Source organism: Dipodomys merriami, unplaced genomic scaffold (assembly GCF_024711535.1).
Source record: "Dipodomys merriami isolate MVZ:Mamm:240054 unplaced genomic scaffold, mDipMer1.0.p SCAF_17, whole genome shotgun sequence".
Taxonomy (NCBI): domain Eukaryota; kingdom Metazoa; phylum Chordata; class Mammalia; order Rodentia; family Heteromyidae; genus Dipodomys; species Dipodomys merriami.
Genome location: NW_027203048.1, coordinates 22,550,015 through 22,571,611, shown reverse-complemented (window position 1 = coordinate 22,571,611; position 21,597 = coordinate 22,550,015). Strand labels below are relative to the sequence as shown.

At 38.4% G+C, this 21,597-nt stretch overlaps 1 protein-coding gene across 5 annotated transcripts in view; it reads right to left on the bottom strand.

The window, feature by feature from the left end:
- Nucleotides 1-21,597, bottom strand: part of Plekhh2 (pleckstrin homology, MyTH4 and FERM domain containing H2) — a 109,853-nt gene that overhangs the window by 51,553 nt on the left and 36,703 nt on the right. For 4 of the 5 annotated variants that reach the window (XR_011372514.1, XM_070025489.1, XM_070025491.1 and 1 more), the window contains 8 exons: nt 18,693-18,878; nt 14,652-15,613; nt 6,755-6,830; nt 5,924-6,018; nt 5,188-5,332; nt 1,836-1,972; nt 309-419; nt 36-122 (listed from right to left, as the gene is read on the bottom strand). Coding sequence is in view for 4 of the 5 variants with exons in the window: in XM_070025489.1 (XP_069881590.1) it covers nt 36-122; nt 309-419; nt 1,836-1,972; nt 5,188-5,332; nt 5,924-6,018; nt 6,755-6,830; nt 14,652-15,613; nt 18,693-18,878 (1,799 nt within the window). In the remaining variant the exon portion in view is untranslated. The remainder of the gene's footprint in view (nt 1-35; nt 123-308; nt 420-1,835; nt 1,973-5,187; nt 5,333-5,923; nt 6,019-6,754; nt 6,831-14,651; nt 15,614-18,692; nt 18,879-21,597) is intronic. The other variant, XM_070025492.1, reaches the window with a different exon arrangement.

Below are 21,597 nucleotides of genomic sequence, written 5' to 3'. Positions count from 1 at the left end.
GTAACAACAATAGCAATAATTTAAAAAATAAGTACCTGCACAGTTTGTTTATTATCTCCTCTTAAAATACTGCAGGATGCATTGAGTTCAATATGGCCCTGAGGTTTCCTAATTACATCGCTCTACATGAAAAAAAGAAAATCAAATGGAAAAAAAATCAAATGTAAAGAGATCGAATGTAATAGTAATAACAAATGCTTTTACCATTAATACATAATTAATTTTGCATTACAAGAAAGAAAATCAGTAAGGAGTTTTATTTGTATTTGGAGAAATTCAAGCTTAAAGAGCAAGAATTTTATACTCACTGGAGATTTGTAGTAAAGCAATTCGCCACCTTTAAGAACAAACCATCTCCGCTTCCAAGTCTTTACTTTACCACTCATTTTTAGTAGATAGCCAGATTTTTCCAGTGGCTCCTAATTAAAAAGGAAATACTATAAAAAATACTGTAAGTCTCCTTTTGGAGGCTCAAATTAACTAAGTAATTTTTTTATGATAAAGCTGATTTTATTACAATGATACAAAGAAAGTTTACCATATAAAAATTAATAAATGTAGCACAGCAAATTAAGAAAAAACAGAAGAAAATCAGATAATCATTTCAATAGATGTACAAATTAGTCCTTGACAAAATTTAGTATCCCTTCATGACAATGGACCTAAAAAAGCTAAGAGTAGAAGAAACCATTGTAATAGTTATATATACATGAAGATTATAACATCACACAAAGTAGACAAACCAAAAACATTCCTTAATATTAGGAATGAGGTAAGGGTATCGTTTCTCTTCATTCTTACTCAAGATAGGGCTTGAGTTCTTTATTTTTTTAATTTGTTTTTATTTTTTGGGGGGGTCCGGTCGTGGGGCCTGAACTCTGGGTCTGGGTGCTGTCCCTCAGCTCTTCAGCTCAAGGCCAGCGCTCTACCACTTGAGTTACAGTGCCACTTCCAGCTTTTTTCTTTTTGCTGATGTGGTGCTGAGGAATCGAACCCAGGGTCTCAGGCATGCAAGGCAAGTGCTCTACTACTGAGCCACCTTCCCAGCCCCAGGGCTTGAATTCTTAACCAGAGCAATAATCCAAGAGAAAAAAACAAGGCACTAGAAATAAACTTAACCAAAGCAGTGAAAGACCACAAAGATGAAAACTATAAAATCCCAAAGAAAGAAACTGAAGAAGACCCTTGAAAATAAAAGCCCTCCTATGTCCATGGATAAGCAGAATTGATACTAAGGGAATGGCCTACCAAAAGTGTAATCTACAGATTCAATAAAATAGCCATCAAAATTTCTTCAGAATTTAATCCCTTCAGTCATGTATTCTGTTCTTTGAAAGAGTAATTCCACACAAGGTAAAATTGCCTTTAGTTGAATAAAAATATTGGTAGTGGTCATCTAGGGAAGGAAAATTTCTTACTGTTATCTAAATAATTTTTTAATGTTTTTTTTTAAATCGCCGAGGTTCTGAGTGCTCTACATAGTTTTATTTATTTATTTATTTATTTATTTTGTCGGTCGTGGGGCTTGAACTCTGGGCCTGGGCGTTGTCCCTCAGCTGTTCAACTCAAGGCCAGCGCTCTACCACTTGAGCTACAGCACCACTTCCAATCTAAATAATTTTTAAAAAGCTGATAGATACTAAGCTGAGTGCCTATGGCTCATGCCTATAATCCTAGGAAATCAGGGGGCTGAGCTCCGAGGATCAAGGTTTGAAGCTAGTCTGGGCAGATAAATCTGATAGACTCTTATCTCCCCTTAACGAGAAAAAAAGCTAGAACTGGACCCAAAAACATATAAAAAACTTAATATAAGTAAACAAACATCTAGTATTTACATTTTTCCCACTGTCACTGGAAGATGAGCAGGTTTTAGGAAGCTTCTGCTCTGGCTGTAAGCATTCTGTGTCTGTGGCATAGGCATCAGGAGGGATAGCATAATCACTTTCAGAAGCCACAGAACAAACAGACACCCCTATGAACAGAAATAAATCAAGTCAATATTAATAAGGGCTCTCCAAATGACATCTGTGAGTTCTCCTACAGAATATAAACATTCCTAAGTCAGAAACCACCATAGACTAGATTTATTTTCATTTTTGGCCATGAAGAACTTTAAAAGAAGAACACAAAACTAATGAGTTAGGAATGCTATGCTAATCTCCGAGGAAGTCAAAGAAACATAAATAATATTATGGCTTGATTACAACCACAGCTGGGGTTATATATATAAAGGATATATAATAGTCTACGTGCATCTTATTAAAAATTAAAAATACTATATTCACATATTGGTATACAGGCAAACAAATATTCAACTTTACCAAGACTTTCACAATCATATTATAAACCACTTAAATTCTATAATCACTTTTAAAGTAACTCCACACTAAAAAACAACATATGTCTGGCACAGTGGCTCATGCCTACAATCGTAATGACTTGGGAGTTGGGAGGTAGGAATTCATCAGTTTGAGACCATCACAAACAAAGCAAGACCTTATCTCAAAAACAAAATGAAAAAAGAAAAAAAAGAGCTGGGGTATATATAACTCAAGTGGTAGGATATTTGCTTAGCAAGCCTGAGGCCCTAGGTCCAATTCCTAGTAATGCTCTAAAAATGCATGGTTTCAATAGTTTTTGGGTTTTTTTGGTCAGGGGTGGGGCTTGAACTCTGGGCTAGGTCTAGGGCACTGTCCCTGAGCTCAATAGCTCAAAGCAAGCACTCTACCGCTTAAGCTACAGTGCCACTTCTGGTTTTCTAGTGGTTATTATTATTTATTTCTAGTGGAGATAAGAGTCTCAGGGACTTTCCTGGTTAGGCTGGCTTTGAACCGTGATACTCAGATCCCAGTCTCCTGAGTATCTAGATTACAGGTGTGAGCCACCAGCGCCCGGCTCAATAGTATTTTTTTTTTTTGTCTTTATTTTTTTTTTTAATTTTTTTATTGTAAAGATTCTATACAGAGGGTTACAGTTACATGAGTGGGGTAATGAGTACACTTCCTCTTGAACATTGTTACCCCCTCCATTGTTTTCTCCCTACCATCCCCTCCCTCCCTCCCTTCCCCAAGGTTCTTTTTTTTTTTTTTTTTTTTTTTTTGATTGTGATTAAGTGATTACTTAATTTCCGGAAATTCACAGTACTGTGGAATAATGATGCTCATTTAAAGTCACACGTTCATTCTAACTTTCCTGGAGCAAATTGTCTATCACAGTCTGTAATATATAACGGTGTTCATATGTTATATACCATACACGTGATCAGCAGCATGGGGATATTTAGTAGTGGTTCAACCAGATGAGTGGGAGTTCTTTGTTTCTTAAGTCCTGTTAGTTTTGTCATATCACCTAACATTTTGGATTTATCATCCGCTTATCAGGGAGACCATGTACTGTTTGTCTCTTCGTTCTTGGCTTACCTCGCTCAACATGATTCCTTCTAGCTCCATCCATTTCCCTGCAAATGCCATTATTTTGTCATTTCTAATGGCTGCATAATATTCCATTGTGTATAGATACCACAATTTTTGGATCCATTCATCTGTGGTGGGGCATCTAGGTTGTTTCCATATCCTAGCTATTGTGAACAGTGCTGCAATAAACATGGAGGTGCACGTGTCCTTGTATATTGGTTCCTGTTGTTCAGGGTAGATGCCTAGAAGTGGTATGACTGGGTCGTAAGGGAGGTCAATCTTTAGCTTTCTAAGGACCCTCCAGACTGCTTTCCAAAGTGGTTGTATGAGTGTACATTCCCACCAGCAGTGTAATAGCGTTCCTCGTCAATAGTATTTTTAATGGAAGTAGAATAAGCTACTAGTTGTCATTAAAAAAAAGTATGCCAGCAGCCTAAAGTAAAATTCATTGGAACTTTCACAATATTTCAGTTGTTTAATTACTTATGACTTGTAAACTACATTTTCAAAATCACAATTGCAGATTTGAAATAAGAAATGAAATCAAGGACTTACATCATTTTTCATAGTATCTAGCAACTTAACAAAATGCTAACACCTAATGGCCTATTAGAATGATATAATTCTTGTAATACGTATTAGACTCAGAGAAGTAATCATTATGATTATATCTTTATTTTTCATAGGAAAACAAAGACTAGGGACCTCAGAGATCATCCAAGGTAAGGGCCCATTCTCTACGTTGTCTAAAACCTAGAGGTGACAGGATCTGTCCACAATCAAATAGTTAATGAGGGGCAGTGTGGCAGGGAAACATCTCAGGCTACTATCCCCAGGACCAGTGTGTCGGTACTGTCTGATGTGCTAGTGTTAGAACAGACAACAAAACAGAAATATGTCAGTCCTCAGGGAACCTAGATTTGGGGGGTAAGGGGAGTGAGATGACAAGTGTGCAGTAAGTGCTCTGAAGAACAGAACATAAAAATCAGGGTCTGAACGTACTGAGACCTACTCCTGCGAACTGTAGCCTGGATTGTGTTCGCTGATAGTCAGGACTGAAGACAAGTCCAGACCCTCTGAACCATGAAACTCCCACAACCTCTTCCCCTATATAAACTACTGTACAGGATTCTAAGTATTGAAAGCAGCAGGCAAAACAAATATATCCTTTGGTTCTCCTCCAGCCAGTGCAGAGCTTAGTACTCTTCCCAGACCACCACTCTCTGATACATTTGGGGTCACCCAAGGGCTTAGATGCTTGTTTATTCCTGGGGACACAAACTGGGGGCAAAGGGACTGTGGAACAAACTGGAATCTTCTGAGTTCTCAGGCTGTAAAGCTCCCTACAGCCAACAATGGCTTCCAATGTAGAACGAAGGGAAGCCTCTACAGTGCAAACAGCTCAGAAGCAGAGGACTGACCCTTCTATAAGAGACCTTGATCTGAGCAGTACTGGGGATCAGGCCATGGTGAATGCTTGGCTACTGAGTCATACACATATCCCCAAGTTCATGATATCCCTTTATTTCCATAGAAAAGTGATCTCTTTTCTCTGCAGACAATAAGACAATTAATAATATAATAACGAGAATAATGAGACTATATGGCTTGGAATGAAGTAGAAAATTAGGACTAGAATATAAACATTTTAGTCCAAGGGTAATTATTTGAAACCCTATAGTTTGAAGCAGGTACTTTGATTCTTTTTTTAAAGCCAATTATGGGGATAATGTTCCAAATAAATATTCCACATGCACCCAAACTTTTCCCTTACCTCGTTTCATGGCTCTGGGGCTGCCGGGCCCACTGCGGCTGCGCGAGTCTGATTCTGATGTCCGTGAGCTGGACCTGGAGCTGTCCTCTTCCTCGGAGCCAGAGGACTCATCCAGGAAAGGGCTGCTGCTTATTTGGGTTGCCTTCTAAAGAAAAGCAGTATAGCCTTCCTCTATCTATCCCTAAATTTACCTCTCTCTCTTTAGACATGAAATGGTTTACAGAAAGTTAAGTCATGGAATAAAATTTTTAAAAAGAAATACAAGAATATATTATGCCTATGAAAGTCATGTTGTCAAACCTCAGATTCTAATTAGTGAGGAATTTGTCAATTAGGAAAGATTCCTGAACACATAAGGTTGTCAGTATTTGCCAGTCCTCATTTTAATTAACATCTGGCAAGGAAGGGGACCCTGGCATTGATACAAAGATTTTTGTAAATTAGAAGTCCCCATTACATTAATAGTATGTTGCCTTTAAACAAGTGACAGCCTGGGGCAGAGGTGAGGAGAAACCACATGAATATATATGCAGATCTCTACAGCTTCGAGAAGAATAATTATCTTTTCCAGACCATTCCAATTCTTTTTTTTTTTATGATATATTAATGTGAACTTCTAAAGCTCTCTACAAAGGGAGAGTGTGCAAAATGTTAAGAATAGAATCTGGAGCTTTGAAAAAAGTTTTTTTTTTTTCAGGAAGAGAGCCACATGTTTAAAGAAACACTGCTGAGTTACCCCCTTCAACGTTGTATAGACTGGAGTGGTCAGATTCTTGTATATCAGAGATGTATAAAGTCCTGATGTGGTGCAGGAAAGCATGGTAGCAGCATCTGAAACAGAAAGACATTCTAAAAAGCCAAACAACGATCTTTCTAACTAGCATATTGGCCTATTTCTGATGACTATGAATTATCATTGTTTCTAATTAAAGGGAAATTGTGTGAACATTCCATTTGCTTTCTGGCATTCATAGGTTGATATACACACTTTTTTTATACAGCTCATTATTTCTTCAAATTCTTTCCTTATAACATTTCCAAACTAAGCTGCAATTCTCAGCAAGAATCACAACTTTTATTTCTTTAGTATCTTCATGCACATTTATCTCAGGCTATGCAGATTCAGTAATTCATTGAGATTGATTAACACCTGTTGGAATGTTCTTTGACCTAAAGTCCTGTTACATGTTTTTTATTTTTCTTTGTGCTAGTACTGGGGCTTGAACTCCGGACCCTCGCACTCTTTTTCACTCAAGGCTGGTGCTCTACCACTTGAGCCACACTTCCGGTCCACCATCTTAATCATTTTCAAGGATACATTCATTGCTTGTAATTACAATGCTGTAAAATAGATGTCTGGACTTTTTTATCCTGTAAATGTCCCTTTCTCCTCTCTCCTCAGCCCCGGTAATTAGCATTCTATATCGTTTCTATGAATTATTTGGCTACTTTATTTAAGTGGAATAATAAGTTACTTGTCTTCTATAGTATATCACCCTATCATGTACATTATGTTGTCACTTAGCGGAACTTCCTCAACTATGGTGCAGCATGCAAAAGCACTTACTTTTATTAGTGTTTTCCATAGTGAAGGCCTCAGACATTCGAATTCCTGATTTGGCTACAGCATAAATTCTGCTTTCCTAATTAATGTAAAAAAGAGATTTTTTAAAGGAAAGTTAAAGAAAAAAACTCAAAAGATTACTTTCAGTACATGTTTTTTTCATTTGTGTTTCACTTACCAGTCACTAGAGTACAGCATTAATATTAAATTCATCAAGGCCAGTGAAACACCATAGTGAATAATATTATAGAGATTCCCTCTCCCTCATTTATCAGTCATTTAAGATTCTTTTGACGATGTAGAAAACCAGTAAGTGGAAGCTTATTCAGTGTCTATGGATAAATCCCATCTTTAATATTCTTCCATTTTACACTGTGGTTTACGGGGGCGGGGGGGAAGAAAGATGTACCCTTAATGGCTATAACAGTAACCTAGAAACCATTCACAGTTACTAATCATATATATCTTCTTTAATATTTTGGAACATGATTAAAGAAAAAGAAAGACCTTGAAGTCAGAAATCACACAGCATATTCTATCTGGCATTCAATGCTATCACTTTTGTATTTCAATTATATTTCAAAACAGAAAAATACCTGAGGTCAAATGATAAATGATTTTGAAAATTATAATAAATGTATAATATCATCTGATCCTAAAAGTTATTTAATTTTCCCTTCTTCTCTGACAATGATCTCTGAAATGGGTATTAGCTCTGTCCATGAGAAAAGGGACTCTAAGTGGTTTCCAATACACAGCATAGGTCACCATATGTACCTTCTGTAATGGGTCTAACCTAGACCAAGCAGGCTGAATTAGGACACAGTAGGCAACCAACACCATCATCTTTTCAAAATGGTCAGGTGCCAGAGAAGAAACTGAAATAAACTGCTGATGACTAGTAGCCTTTTTGAGTGAGGAGTGGCTGAATGAATCATATGTACCTTCCCTGTGCAGGTGATTGTGAGAGACATACAGAGACTAAGAAGCAAAGTGGTTAGATCAGAAGAGGGCAGTAAACAGATAGGAGGCAGTTAGAGGCCATGACTGTGTGGGTCTGGAGAGTTGGTAGTAATAAGAGATGTCATAAGAACCAACGGAGGGGGCGCTGGGAAGGTGGCTCAGTGGTAAAGCGCTTGCCTTGTATGCCTGAGGCCCTGGGTTCGATTCCTCAGCACCACATAAGCAGAAAAAAAAAAGCCAGAAGTGGCACTGTGGCTCAAGTGGTAGAGTACTAGGCTTGAGCTGAAGAGCTGAGGGACAGCGCCCAGGCCCAGAGTTCAGGCCTCACAACCGGACCCCAAAAAAAACAAAACAAAACAAAACAAAAAAAAGAACCAGTGGAGGTATGAGGATGACCTGAGACCCTGGTGTACTATCAGAAGTATTGCTGAAACATGAATCATATGTTTTCCCTAGAGAGTGATTGCTATATTTTGAAGGCTATCCCAATTCATTAAGGAGAGGCTATGTTCTACAATAACTTCTTAACTCAGAAAAATGAGACATGTTCTTTCTTTGAAACTGCAAATACATAAGAAACACAGAGATGGGGCTGGGAAGTTGGCTCAGTGGTAGGCGCTTGCCTTGCATGCCTAAGGCCCTGGGTTCGATTCCTCAGCACCACATAAGCAAAAAGAAAAAAGCCAGAAGTGGTGCTGTGGCTCAAGTGGTAGAGTGCTAGCCTTGAACTGAAGAGCTGAGGGACAGCGCCCAGGCCCAGAGTTCAGGCCCCCCAACCGGACCCAAAAAAAAAAAAAAAAAAAGAAACACAGAGATAAATTTCCTACTTGGATAGCCAGTTTTTGAAAAGCAACACTACTAAATAGTTTCAGAAGAAGAAGAGAAGTGAGAAAGGCAAAAAAACAAAAACAAAAAAAACAGTGCAATGGTTTGCCAAGTGAAACAAACTTGAAAGCCTAACCTAAATCTCTGAAAATCTGAACATAATAAAAAAGGCAAAATCTGAACTTCTCACTGCCTAAAGAGTAACATGGTTAGAATTACAGAGAATCACATGCCATTAATTTACACATTTTTTGTGGGGGGGATCCGGTCATGGGGCCTGAACTCTGGGCCTGGGCGCTGTCCCTCAGCTCTTCAGCTCAAGGCTAGCGCTCTACCACTTGAGCCACAGCACCACTTCCGGCTTTTTTCTTTTTGCTTATGTGGTGCTGAGGAATCGAACCCAGGGCCTCAGGCATGCAAGGCAAGCACTCTACCACTGAGCCACCTTCCCAGCCCAATTTCCACATTTTTGTACCATCCAGAATTTCATGATAAACTGTAGATTTCATATGAACACTGAAATAGTCTCTTGAAAACAAACAATAGCAGTTATATCTCAAAGTCTGACTTTATACTAGGACAATATAGCTATTCCTAGTTTGTTTAAAATTAGGGCAATTACTAAATTAAAAAGTATTAATAGAAAAACATGAATCCAAAAAAATTTAAAATCCTGCTAATCAGATGTTTCTCTAAAGGCCTAAAGTTAAGTCATGCCAAAATGTGAAGGAAAACTTAAATCCACAAGACAGACCAATTCACTTTGTTTATAATACAGTTAAGAAGGGAGACAGGACAAGGCAATGGATTTAAAGTATTTACCATTTTCACTCTGAGAATGAGAAGAATCTGATGACACAGAATTAACTAGATGCTGAAGAAGGAAATAGTAGGAAAAAAAGGTGAAACCACAAGTTTTTCAAGATCCAGGAAATTGTAGAGAAGCAATCACATAAAAATTAAAGTAGCAAAGAGTTTGGAGCTATCCCTGCTGGAAGCAGAGGAACCAAAGACAGCACTACCAGGTACAATCAGATGGTCCTGCCAAGGGATTGCCAAATTTAGCTGCAGGAAAGGCACACAATCTGTAAGCCTCATTGCCAGCACCAGCCAAAGGGTTGGCAGTAATTAATCCACTGCAAGAGGCTGCAATAGAAGAACTAAGACATTCTATTCTCCCTCATATTCCAGACAGCAACAAAGGATTTCCATCTTGGAAACTTTTCTCTGGGAGCTGCCATAGCAGTTTAACAACACACAGGACACTTTGGAATAGAATTTGTATATAAAGCCAGGTGATGGTGGCTCACACCTGTAATCCTGGCTACTCATGAGGCTGAGAGCTGATGATCACAGTTCAAAGCCAACCTAGGCATGAACATCCATGAGACTCTTACCTCCAGTTAACCACCAGAAAACCAGAAGTGGCACTGTGCCTCAAAGTGGTAGAGTGCTAGCCTTGAGAAAAAGAATCTCAGGATGGAACCCAGGCCCTGAGTTCATGCCCCAGGACCAGCACCATAAAAAAAAACAACAAAAAACTTGTATATATAAATCAGTTATAAGAGGCAAGAGAAGGGAGGGAGTGTCCAATAGGGACCGGCACAAAAATGTTACCTTCAGGAAGCTATGCTGCAGCTTAGAAGCCAGATGCTGCAGAAGTCCAGCAGGTGGCAGTACCAGGGAAAAGACCTGGGGGTTCCTGTTGAAGCAGATAACAGAGGTACCAGAGATGCAGCTGTAGTTCGCACCATAGAAGAGCTGCAGCCTCCCAGGAAGCCAGCCCATGCCTAGGACTTGCTGTCAAAAGCTAGAGCAGCTCAGGAAATATCCAGCACAGGTCACCAGGAAATATCCAGCACAGGTCACCATTAGAGGCAACTGTGCAGATACCTAGCAACAAAGCAGCTTTAGAACTCCCTGCTGTAACATATTGGGGGGGGGGCAGGGATAGCCATCAGCAAGGAATCTGAAGGCCCTTCCCCCCATGTAAAATCTTCTGAGAAGTCCTCACACACAGACATTAAGCAGCCTCTTAAATCTTGTAGAGAGGTCTATATAGAGAGATATATTTATCACAATGTATTGTACATAAATTAGTTTGCCTTTGTTCTTACTTTGGTTTGTTTGAGTGTTATAGTTGTTTAACTGTATGCTTTTTCTTCTCTGTAAATTGAAATAAAAATCATTTGCCTTTAACTTCTACATTCTAGCAAAAACTTAATTCCTCCCATTTAATTTTACATTTGTTTCTCCCTTTCTTTTCTCTGAATCCCAATACCAGCCTTTTAGTGTTCTTTTTCAAATCACAACATCACCCCTCTTCCTATATTTCCTTTCCATTTATACCTTCCTTTTATCTACAATTGGAACACTGCTCTTACTCATACTCTCTTCTAAAGTTGCTCCTCCATTGCTAATTATTTCTCACTACCTAAACTCGTATCTTGTAACTAGATTTCTTGAACATCATTTGTTTGCTTTTTGGTTTTAGTTTTGTCTGTTTTTCTCTCGTTTTTCTCCCTCTTTTCTCCTTCTTAATAACTGGTGGTGTCTTTTTGTTTTATATACACACAGAAGAACAAACCAAATCCCCAAATAGCAGATGGAAATAGTGAATATTATAACAGAAATTAATGAACTAGAGACTAAACAAACTATACAAATAAACCATGAAACAAAAAAGGTTCTGGGCTGGGAAGGTGGCTCAGTGGTAGACCACTTGCCTTGCATGTATGAGGCCCTGGGTTCGATTCCTCAGCACCACATAAGCAGAAAAAAAAAAAAAAAGCCAGAAGTGGCGCTATCGCTCAAGTGATAGAGTGCTAGCCTTGAGCTGAAGAGCTGAGGGATAGAGCTCAGGCCCAGAGTTCAGGCCCCACGACCGGACCCCCCCCAAAAAAAGTTCTTTAAATAACTAAATAAGATTGATAAACCTGTAGCTAATTTAATCAAAAGACTGGATTCAAATCAATAAAACTAGACATGAAAAAGTGATTTTCAAAACAAATGCTAAAGAAATTCAAAGGATCTTGAGGGAATACTGAAAACATATACACATACATACAAGTTTACATACAAGTTCAATGAAATTGAACCAACAGTATTTATAAACTATTTCAATAGAGCTATAACAACCAATGAGACTGATGCATTAATTTAAAAAAATCTTCCAACAAAGTTAAGTCCATGGTAGATGGATTCATGGAAGAATTCTCCCAGACTGTCAAAGAAGAACTAAGTTCTCCATGAAATAGAAAAGGAAAGACCTCTACAAAACTCATTCTATAAAGCAAGTATTACACTCATTCTAAAACCAGGCAGATATTAAAAGAAAAGAGGGAGAGACAGAGAACTATAGACCAATCTCAGTGAACACTGATGCAAAAATTCTCAATAAAATCTTTGCAAACCAAATTCAACAACATATCAAAAATCATATAATGTGATCAAACTGGCTTTACCCCAGGGATGCAAAGACAGTTCAACATACATATATCAATAAATACATGAACAGGACCAAAAATGAAAATCACCTAATCTCAATGCAGAATAAAAAGCCTCTGACAAAATTCAACATTATTTATGGTAAAAGCTCTGAAGAAACTAGGAGTAGAAGGGACATATCTAGCCAGGCACTGGTGGCTCACACCTGTAATCCTACCAAGGCTTAGATCTGAGGATCACGGTTCAAAACTAGCCCAGGCAGGAAAGTCTGTGATACTCTTATCTCCAATTAACCACCAGAAAACCGGAAGTGGTGCTGTGGCTCAAATGGTAGAACAGCTCAGAGACAGTGCCCAGGCCCAGAGATCAAGCCCCATGACTGACTAAAAAAAGCAGGGTGGAGGGTGGGTGGGTGGGGGAACATATCTAAACTTAATAAAGACAATATATGACAAACCTATAGCCAACATTAACTGGAGAAAAGCTGGAATCATTTTCCATAAAGTCAGGAGTGAGACAAAGATGTCTATTCTCCCTACTCTTATTCAGTATGGTACTAGAATTTCTAGCTAACACAATAAAGAAGGAGACATAAATTCAAATAGGGAAGGAAGATGTCCTATTTTCCGCTGGTATAATCCTATACTTACAAGTCCCTAAAAAACTATCTTTGGAAAGGTATCAGAATATAAAAACAATTCTCAAAAACCAGTAGCTTTTCTATATACTAAGTGAGCAAGCATGCAGAGTCATTCAATTTCCTCTTGTCTTTCTCTTGAAAAGTTGTTCCCCTAGGAAACAAGATGTTCTGTTTCTTCAGTTGTTTGTTTTAGTGGAACACCAGCTCACAGGAGGAAGCCTAGAATGGTCTAGCACACCTTGGACAGTGGGGTAACTCACTCTAGTTAAAGTCCAGAAATGGAAAGCTCATTTCCCCACCAATTTATCATAAAAAATGGCAATAGTCCCCCAACAACAAACCCTCAAAGAAACAACTACCCGATTAATAAGTGGGCTAATGACTTAAAGAGACTTCTCTGAAGAGCAAATAAGAATGGCCAATAGACACATAAAGAAATGCTCAACTTCTCTAGCCATAAAAGAAATTCAAATCAAAACACATTGAGATTCCACCTCACCCCCGTTAGAATGGCTATCATCAAGAACTCTAACAACAACAGATGCTGGAGGTGATGTGACCAAAAGGGAACCCTACTGCATTGTTGGTGAGAGTGTAAACTTATTCAACCACTTTGGAAAGCAGTATGGAGGTTCCTCAAAAGACTACACAGAGAGCTCCCCTATGACCCAGCAATCTCACTTTTGTGCATTTACCCAAACAATCACAAACAAGACCGTACTAAAGCTACCAGCACAACTATGTTTATTGCAGCATTCACCATAGCTAAGATATGGAACCAACCCAGATGCCCCTCATAAATGAATGGATCAAGAAAATGTGAGATACACACACACACACACACACACACACACACATACACACACACACACACACACACACACACACACACACACACACACACACACACACACACACACACAGAGGAATTCTATGCCATCAGAAAGAATGATACTGCCCCATTTGTTAGGAAACAGAAAGATTTAGAAAAAACTATATTAAGTGGAGTAAGCCAGACCCAAAGAAATATAGATCCCATGGTTTGCCTTATTTGCAATAACTAGTATACATCTTGGACAATCTTACCAGACATGCAGAAAAGGTCATATATAAGATGATGCTATACAAACTGAACCTCAAAATAGGGACACAAGAGGTTTTTATCTTTGTTGCTGTTGTTTTTAGTGTATTTATAATGTGCTATGTGGTTTTTTTGTTTCTTTTCTTTGTTCCTCCCCCATGGTATAACCCCTGTTTTCACTGTATTTAATTCCTGTGTCCTGCAGCTTGTATATACATTTTTCTAATATGTGGAGGGGTAAGGAAATAACAAAATGCAGAAACAAGGATATAGATTGACTCATTGTAACAACTCGATTTACAAGACAAGTTGAAAACCAACTTTACAACTTGGGAGAGGGCGAGAGTATGGAAGGGAGGAGTTGGGGAGAGGAGAGGGAATGATGGTAGGCAAAAACAAAGGAGGAGGTAACAATGCCAGACTCATTACCTTACTCATGTAACTGTAACCCCTACGTACAGTATCTTTACAATAAAAAAATGTTTTAAAAAAAAAAATAGAAGGTCTGGGAAGGTGGCTCAGTGGTAGAGCGCTTGTCTCACATGCATGAGGCTCTGGGTTTAATTCCTCAGCACCACATAAGCAGAAAAAGCCAGAAGTGGCGCTGTGGCTCAAGTGGTAGAACACTAGCCTTGAGCTAAAGAGCTGAGAGACAGTGCCCAGGCCCAGAGTTCAGGCCCCACAACTGGCAGAAAAATAAAAAATAAAAGAAAATAATATTAAAAAAGAAAATAGACCTCCAAAAAATGGCAACAGATCTCCCATGTGTTGTATGTCTCAAGACAGAGAACTGGATGGGAAAAGAGATAGAGAAATTGAATTCTAACCTGGAAATTTCCAGAATCAAGTTGGATTTTAAAAGAAATAGGAGAAAAAGTAAAAGCTGAAAAGCACTGAGAAAAGAAACCACAGTGTATGTTTTATACAGAGGAATATATAATTACCCAAGAGGGAAACCGGTGCAGGGGAGGAGTGGGAGGTTTGTTGCATGCGGCCTTCTTTGCCAAGTCGCTGACTTCCTGGTGGTCTAAATATGGAGATTCCGGAGAGTCCTGAGTAAATAATCCATCATCACAGCTTGTATCCATATTCTCTACATGTTCTGCACTGTCGCCATCAACTAGATCAAGATCGGTTTCCTGAGGTCTCAGTGGTCGTATCATGCTTATGGCATTTCTGTTTGTACCAAACATCCTGTCAGAACTTAACTGTGGCTGGCTTAAGTGCCTTTTGGTGAGTGCTACACTTATACTGAAAACATTAGGAATCCTTAACTTAGGGGACAGCAGGTGTGATGAAGGTGCTACTTGTGCTCCTTTTCCAGGGAGTGAGTTAGCATACTTTGGAGTTAAAGCTGGGGTCAAAATAGGACTTGGAGTGTTGGCCTCACTTGATGAGGATGAATAATCCAGTCTTTGGGATTGAAACTTTTTATTCAGTTCATCTGAGGAACTGTCTTGCTCCTTCTTACTTGTTTCAGAATTTCCCTTTTCAAGAAGTCTATTCTGAGCCTTCCACTGTGCCTCCTGTTGCCAAGAATAAAGCTTCTTGTGTTCTGGTCTCTTTATGCCAAAAGTCTCTTCTTCAAATATAGAACTACTGTCATCAGATGCTGTCAAATATGCTTCACTTCCCATCCGGCCACACTGGGCACCTTCCTCTGACGTGTGACTGGAAAGGGTGGATGTAGGTCTGGACTTGGATCTTCCTTTGCTCCCATCTTCCTCCTCAGAACTCCAGTCACTCACTGGAGCACCAGAATTCTGGGATAGACTACCATCTGTCGCAAAGCTTGCTCTTGATTTCCGGTTCTGCTCTAAGCTGCAAGGGTTTTCATGCAATGTTCTTTGGTTTCTGTTGATTTCTTGGACTTGATTATCAGCTGATTTCTCTACAATGTCTGCTTCTAGAAAATATATAAGCACAGTATTTTTAATAAATCTTTGCTATACATTAGCTTTATGTATCTACACTGTAGGAACTAGAAATTTCATATAAGGTTAATTTATATTATCCCTCATCTTATGACTTAAACAAGTTTTAAAAAAATTTAAGTAAAACTATGTGCTTTATACAAAACACAAAGCTTTAATAGTTCAATATAATTGTATCAAAACTGAAAGGCTTTCTACAAACAAATACATTGACATAACAAGAGTCTAAAAAGACATAAGGAAAGAAACAAAATGTAAAGTAGGTAATTTGACCATCAGAAGCAGCCACTGCTTTCTGCAGTACTATGGAAGTGCTCTACCATTTGAGCCACACCCCTAGTCATTTTACTTGTAGTTTGTTTTTCACATAGAGCCACAGAATAAATAGCTTTCCCCAGGCTGCTCTCAAACTGTGATCCTCATATCTCACTTCCCTGGGAGTATCTAGGACTATAGGATGTACAATGATACCTGGTTCCTTAATTCCTTTTTCCATTAAATTTCTAATTTATCATAAAATAAACACAAATATAATAAACACAAAGCTTTAATTTAAGAAACAAACATGTCCAAGCTTTAACATATGAAATAAGTAAAATTAGGAAGAAAATATAAATAAAAATGCTTCTTTGGCTCTATTTTTTGTTTAATCACAATTACAAGATTTTTTATTATAAGAATAATACTTTTTGTGTGTGTGTGTACAGTCCAGGGACTTGAACTTAGGATCTGGGCACTGAGCTTTTATGTTCAAAGCTAGCACTCTACCACTTGAGACATAGCTCTGTTTCTGGGTTTTTGGTGGTTAATTGGAGATAAGATGGACTTTCCTTTCTGGACCAGCTTTGAACTGTGAACTGTGAACCTCAGATTTCAGCCTCCTAAATAGATAGGATTATAAGCATGAGCCATGGATGCCTGGCTAGAACAATACTCACTTAAATGCCTTTACATATGGCTTATTTATATTAATGGAATAAGTAACAGAATACACAATCATCTTAATAAACAGTGAATTAAAACTGTAGACTAAAGCTAGGTGTGGTAGAGCATGTTTGTAATGCCAGCACTAGGGAGACTCAGGCAGGTGGACTGAGTTCAAGGTCAGCATAGAATACATGGTGAGACCCTATCTCATAAAAGAAAAGAAAGATTAAGATTAAGATTATAGAACAGAAAAGGAACTCTGAAAACATAAATATGCCTTAGAGTTAAGCAACCAGAGGCTAAACAAAATCACTTGAAAGTTTCCTATCAGGCGGTTTGTTGAACTTGTGAGTGAGCTAAAGCTGCAGTACCAGCCACTGTAACCCTATCTGAGATAGAATGAGTGTCTTGAAAAAGAAAAAAAAAATAGCAAGTAATGGCAAGAAGCAAGTAACACAGCCACCTTCTGATGGAAAAATCATTATATAGTCTTCAGGACAGCATAACTAAGCTACAAACAGCTGTCAGAACTATAATTTTTCTCCTGTGGATGAAGAAAACTTTCAAGACTTTAAAATATTTGGGAAAAGTCAACAAGAGAGGAGCTTGCACAAGGACAAGAGCAGCCAGCAGCCACACAACACAGAGGTTTAACAGCTAGCAGATGTACAACATAGTAGTAAGTGTCTGCACGAGAGCACTGAATTCAGAGTCTATGAATCAGGAAAGAAATAAAAATCTGCACAAATAAGCCAGGAACCAGTAGCGCAAGCTTGTAATCCTAGCTACTCAGGATGCTGAGATCTGAGGATTGTAGTTCAGGATCAGCCAAGGCAGAAAAGTCTGTGAGATTCTTACCTCCAATAAACTACTCAGAAAAAAATGGAAGTGGTACTGTGGCTCAAGTAGTAGAACATTATCCTTGATCACAAAGAGGCTTAGGGACAGCAGCCAGGCTTTGAGTTCAAACCCCTAGACTGGCAAAAAAAAAAAAATCTGCACAAAGGACAGGAATCTAAACAACTAAGCAAATATTTTCCACTTAGAAGCAACAAACGGAAAAATCAAAGCAGTTACTAAACTGTACCCTAAGGTTCATTTCTTTATAAGTTTGCTAGACCAGAATTAATTTCATATTTAGTATATGAAATTAATTTTAATATTCTCAATGAATAATGAATAAAACATAGTTATAATCTGAATCTCAGTTAAAATAAGTAGCTTGTAATATCACTTCTATCTGCTGTGGAAAAATTACTAAGACAAAGTCGGGCACTGGTGACTGATGCCAGTGGTCCTAGCTATTCAGGAGGTTGAGACCGGAGGATCATAGTTCAAATCCAGATACAGCAAGAAAGTCTGTGAGATCCTATCTCTAAAGCCTAAAAAGCCAGAAGTGGAACTGTGGCTCAATAGTGGAGCACTAGCTTTGAGCAAAAAAGGTCAGCAACATCACCCAGGTCCTGAGTTTAAGTCCAAAGACTGGCATCAAAAAAAAAGTATTAAGCCAGAAAAAATTAAGTTTCTCTGTACTTATTACTTTACTTATGTAACTGTAACCTCTCTGTACATGACCTTAACAATAAAAAAGAGAAAGAAAAAAGTTTATTCTGTGTAACATTGGCAAAACCCCCAAGAAGGCACAAAAGAGTGAGATCTACAAAGTTCAGTGTGGTGTCAGTCTAGAAATTCTCCCATTAAACTTCAAGTTGTCAGTAAAACATTGGAGAATTGAGATATATGTAGATTAATCAATTAATCATAGCAAATGATTTGTCCTTTTAAAAACACACCAGCAAGGGCTGGGAATTTGGCTCAGTGGAAGAGTGCTTGCCTTGCATGCATGAGGCCCTGGGTTTGATTCCTCAGCACCACATAAGCAGAAAAGCCGGAAGTGACACTGTGGCTTAAGTGGTAGAGCCCTAGCCTTGAGCTGAAGAGCTGGGACAGTGCCCAGGCCCAGAGTTTAGGCCTCACGACCAACAAAAAAACAAACAAAAAACCATACCAGCAAATGCTGGAGGTAGAGAGTATCTAGCAAGTGGAGGGCCTGAGTTCAAATCCCAACACTATAAAAAGAAAACAAAACAAAAAAAGGGTAAAAATGCTATAATCCATAAATACCTGCTGTGTCCTTTCCTTCTAGAAACTCAAGCTCTTTAGATGATATTTTGCCCATTTCCTCAGCTTTTACTGCTTGAGGAGGACTCTTTGCTCGGGAAGAAAAGCACCCAAATGTCAAACTGCTCAGGCGTTGTCCTTCTGAAGACTTAGTTGTAGTGACAGTGGACGACTTCTTCCCTTGAACTTCTGCAAGGTCATTAATCAAAATTCAGGTCTGAATTATTACAACAGTTTGTTAAACACAGAGACAAAGCACATAAAAATGTGCAGAAATCATTCTTTATACCAGGAAAAGGCCTGAAGTTCATCTTTATTGATATATACTAACACAGGAGCCTGAAGGTTGATCACCTCAAATATATTTTTAAAATATAATAAAATATATCTGTAGGAAGTAGAGTTGTGGCTCAAGTGGTAAAGTACCAACTTTGAGAGAAAAAAAACTAAGAGAGAGCATAGGCCCTGAGTTCGAGCCCAATATACCAGAATACCCACACATACACACCCTACAAGTGTATTTTATATATTTAAATGTTCAAAATATTTTAACTGCAGTTATTGTAACTGGAGAGAGAAAAATACTTAATATAGTTAAAATGCTTAATAAATACTTTGAAAGCAGTAAGTCCTCAAAACCAAAATATAAATAAGAGGTAGAATTTTTTTAAAAGTTAATATTGGAAAGCAATGTGATATTATCCAAAAACATGAAATGATAACCCCTCTGTACAGCACCTTAATAATAATAAAATTATATTTTAAAAGAGTTAATATTAGTATAGGTACAGATTATTTCCTTCATCACAGAAACTTCCAGAAAAAAAGTGTTTACCCACAGTTCAAAGACTAAAGGTGTGGTCTAAAAATACTACCTAGCAATAACTGGACATCATGGAAAGTGATCTAAAAGCCTGTAAAATATCCTTCTGAATTATCTCAAGAGTAGCAAATATTCCTTTGGATTTAATATTTGCAAGCAGTCAAAGGTTATAAAGAAATCTGTTAATAAACATAAATGTTGTGTGTGTGTGTGTGTGTGTGTGTGTGTGTGTGTGTGTGTGTGTGTGTGTGTGTGTGTGTGTATGTGTGTGTGTATTGCTGGGATCAAACTTGAGTTTCCTGCATAACAGGAAAACATTCTACCACTGAGCTACAACCTTGGCCATAAATACCATTTTATTTAGTTTTTTTTTTTCAAACTTGGGGTTTGAACTCAGAGTACCATACTTATTAGGCAAGCACTTTAACATTTGATTTTGCTTTATTTTATTTATTTATTTATTTATTTTCCAGGTATTATTTTCACCCAAGCTCAGTGTAAGATGTTGATTCTCCTACCTATCTATACCTCCCAGTATCTAAGATGACACAGGTTCCTACCATCATGCTCAGGTTACTGGTTGAGATATAGTCTTGCTAACTATTTGTCTAGGCTGACCTCCAAGCTTAAATCTCTGTCTCCTAAGAAGTTGGAATTACAGATGTGAGCCAATGTACCCACCTAAATGTGTGTTTTTTTTTTTTTTTTTGGTCGGTCGTGGGTCTTGAACTCTGGGCCTGGGCGCTGTCCCTCAGCTCTTCAGCTCAAGGCGAGCACTCTACCACTTAAGCTACAGCGCCACTTCCGGTTTTCTGGTGGTTTATTGGAGATAGGAGTCTCACGGTCTTTCCTGCCCGGGCTGGCTTTGAACCGCGATCCTCAGATCTCAGCCTCCTGAGTAGCTAGGATTACAGGCGTGAGCCACCGGCGCCCGGCTTCTAAATGTGTTTTTTAATAGGCTAATGTCACTACTGATATTATGGAGTTATCATCAGATGGCCAGGATGAAAATCCTCATTCAGAAGACTTACATAGAGAATGGTTTAGCATCCTGGTGATCCATGAGTGTGCTAAGCTATAACATTTGCATCCAGCTAACTACCAGCTCAGTCATGTAAGAATCCATAGAAGTATCTTGTAGCTCCCTCTTCAAAGAAAGCCAAGTTCAGAGACACATTCAAAAGGTGTGAAGCCAGGGATCCCTCATGAAAGTGTTCAATGCCTCTACCATTGCAATGACTACATTCAATGCAGCCACTGAATCTGTGACTCCCTAATTCCTACTATAAAAGTTAATTCTCTTTCTAAGGCCAAATTCATGTCTTCTTGGACTTTTGAAGTATCTATTATTAATACAAATACTTCCACTATTTGGTTTCACAAGGTTCTCTGAATTTTTTCAAGGAAACAGGGATATGTAGCACTACCTTGCTTAAAAAGACCAAAATGGCCAGGTGCCAGTTGCTCACGCCTATAATCCTAGCTACTCAGGGACTGAGCTCTGAGGATCATAGTTCCAAGCCAGCCCAGGCAGGAAAGTCTGTGACACTCTTATCTCCAATAAATCACAGCTGGAAGTGGCACTGTGGCTCAAGTAGTACCATGTTAAGCCTTGAACAAAAGAAGCTCAGGGACAGCGCCCAGGCCTAGAGTTTAAGCCCCAAGACAAACAAAACAAAAAGACCAAAATGTCATCATTGTCAAGAGATTGGTACCTAAAGGGTATCAATAAGCAATGGTTTATAAACCTTGGACTCCTGGGCTAAATCAACACATAATACTTTTAAGTCAATACATAATAATTTTAGCAAGCTGAACTCTCTGGGACTCAGTATAGTCCTAAAAAGAGGATAAATGTAATCTGTTAAAATAGACAGAGGCAAAATTAATACCTAGCTTTGCTTTTCTGACCTGTGTATCAGCCACATTGATAAACCTGTACATCATCGGTCCAATTCTTTGTGCCTTCCCTCTCATTCTCAACATTCACTTAGGTCTGGGTCTTCCAGTTTGCTTATAAATTCTCTTTTGTTTAATGATGATGTCTTCTTATATGACATTCATATTTAGGTCTTTAAAACACCA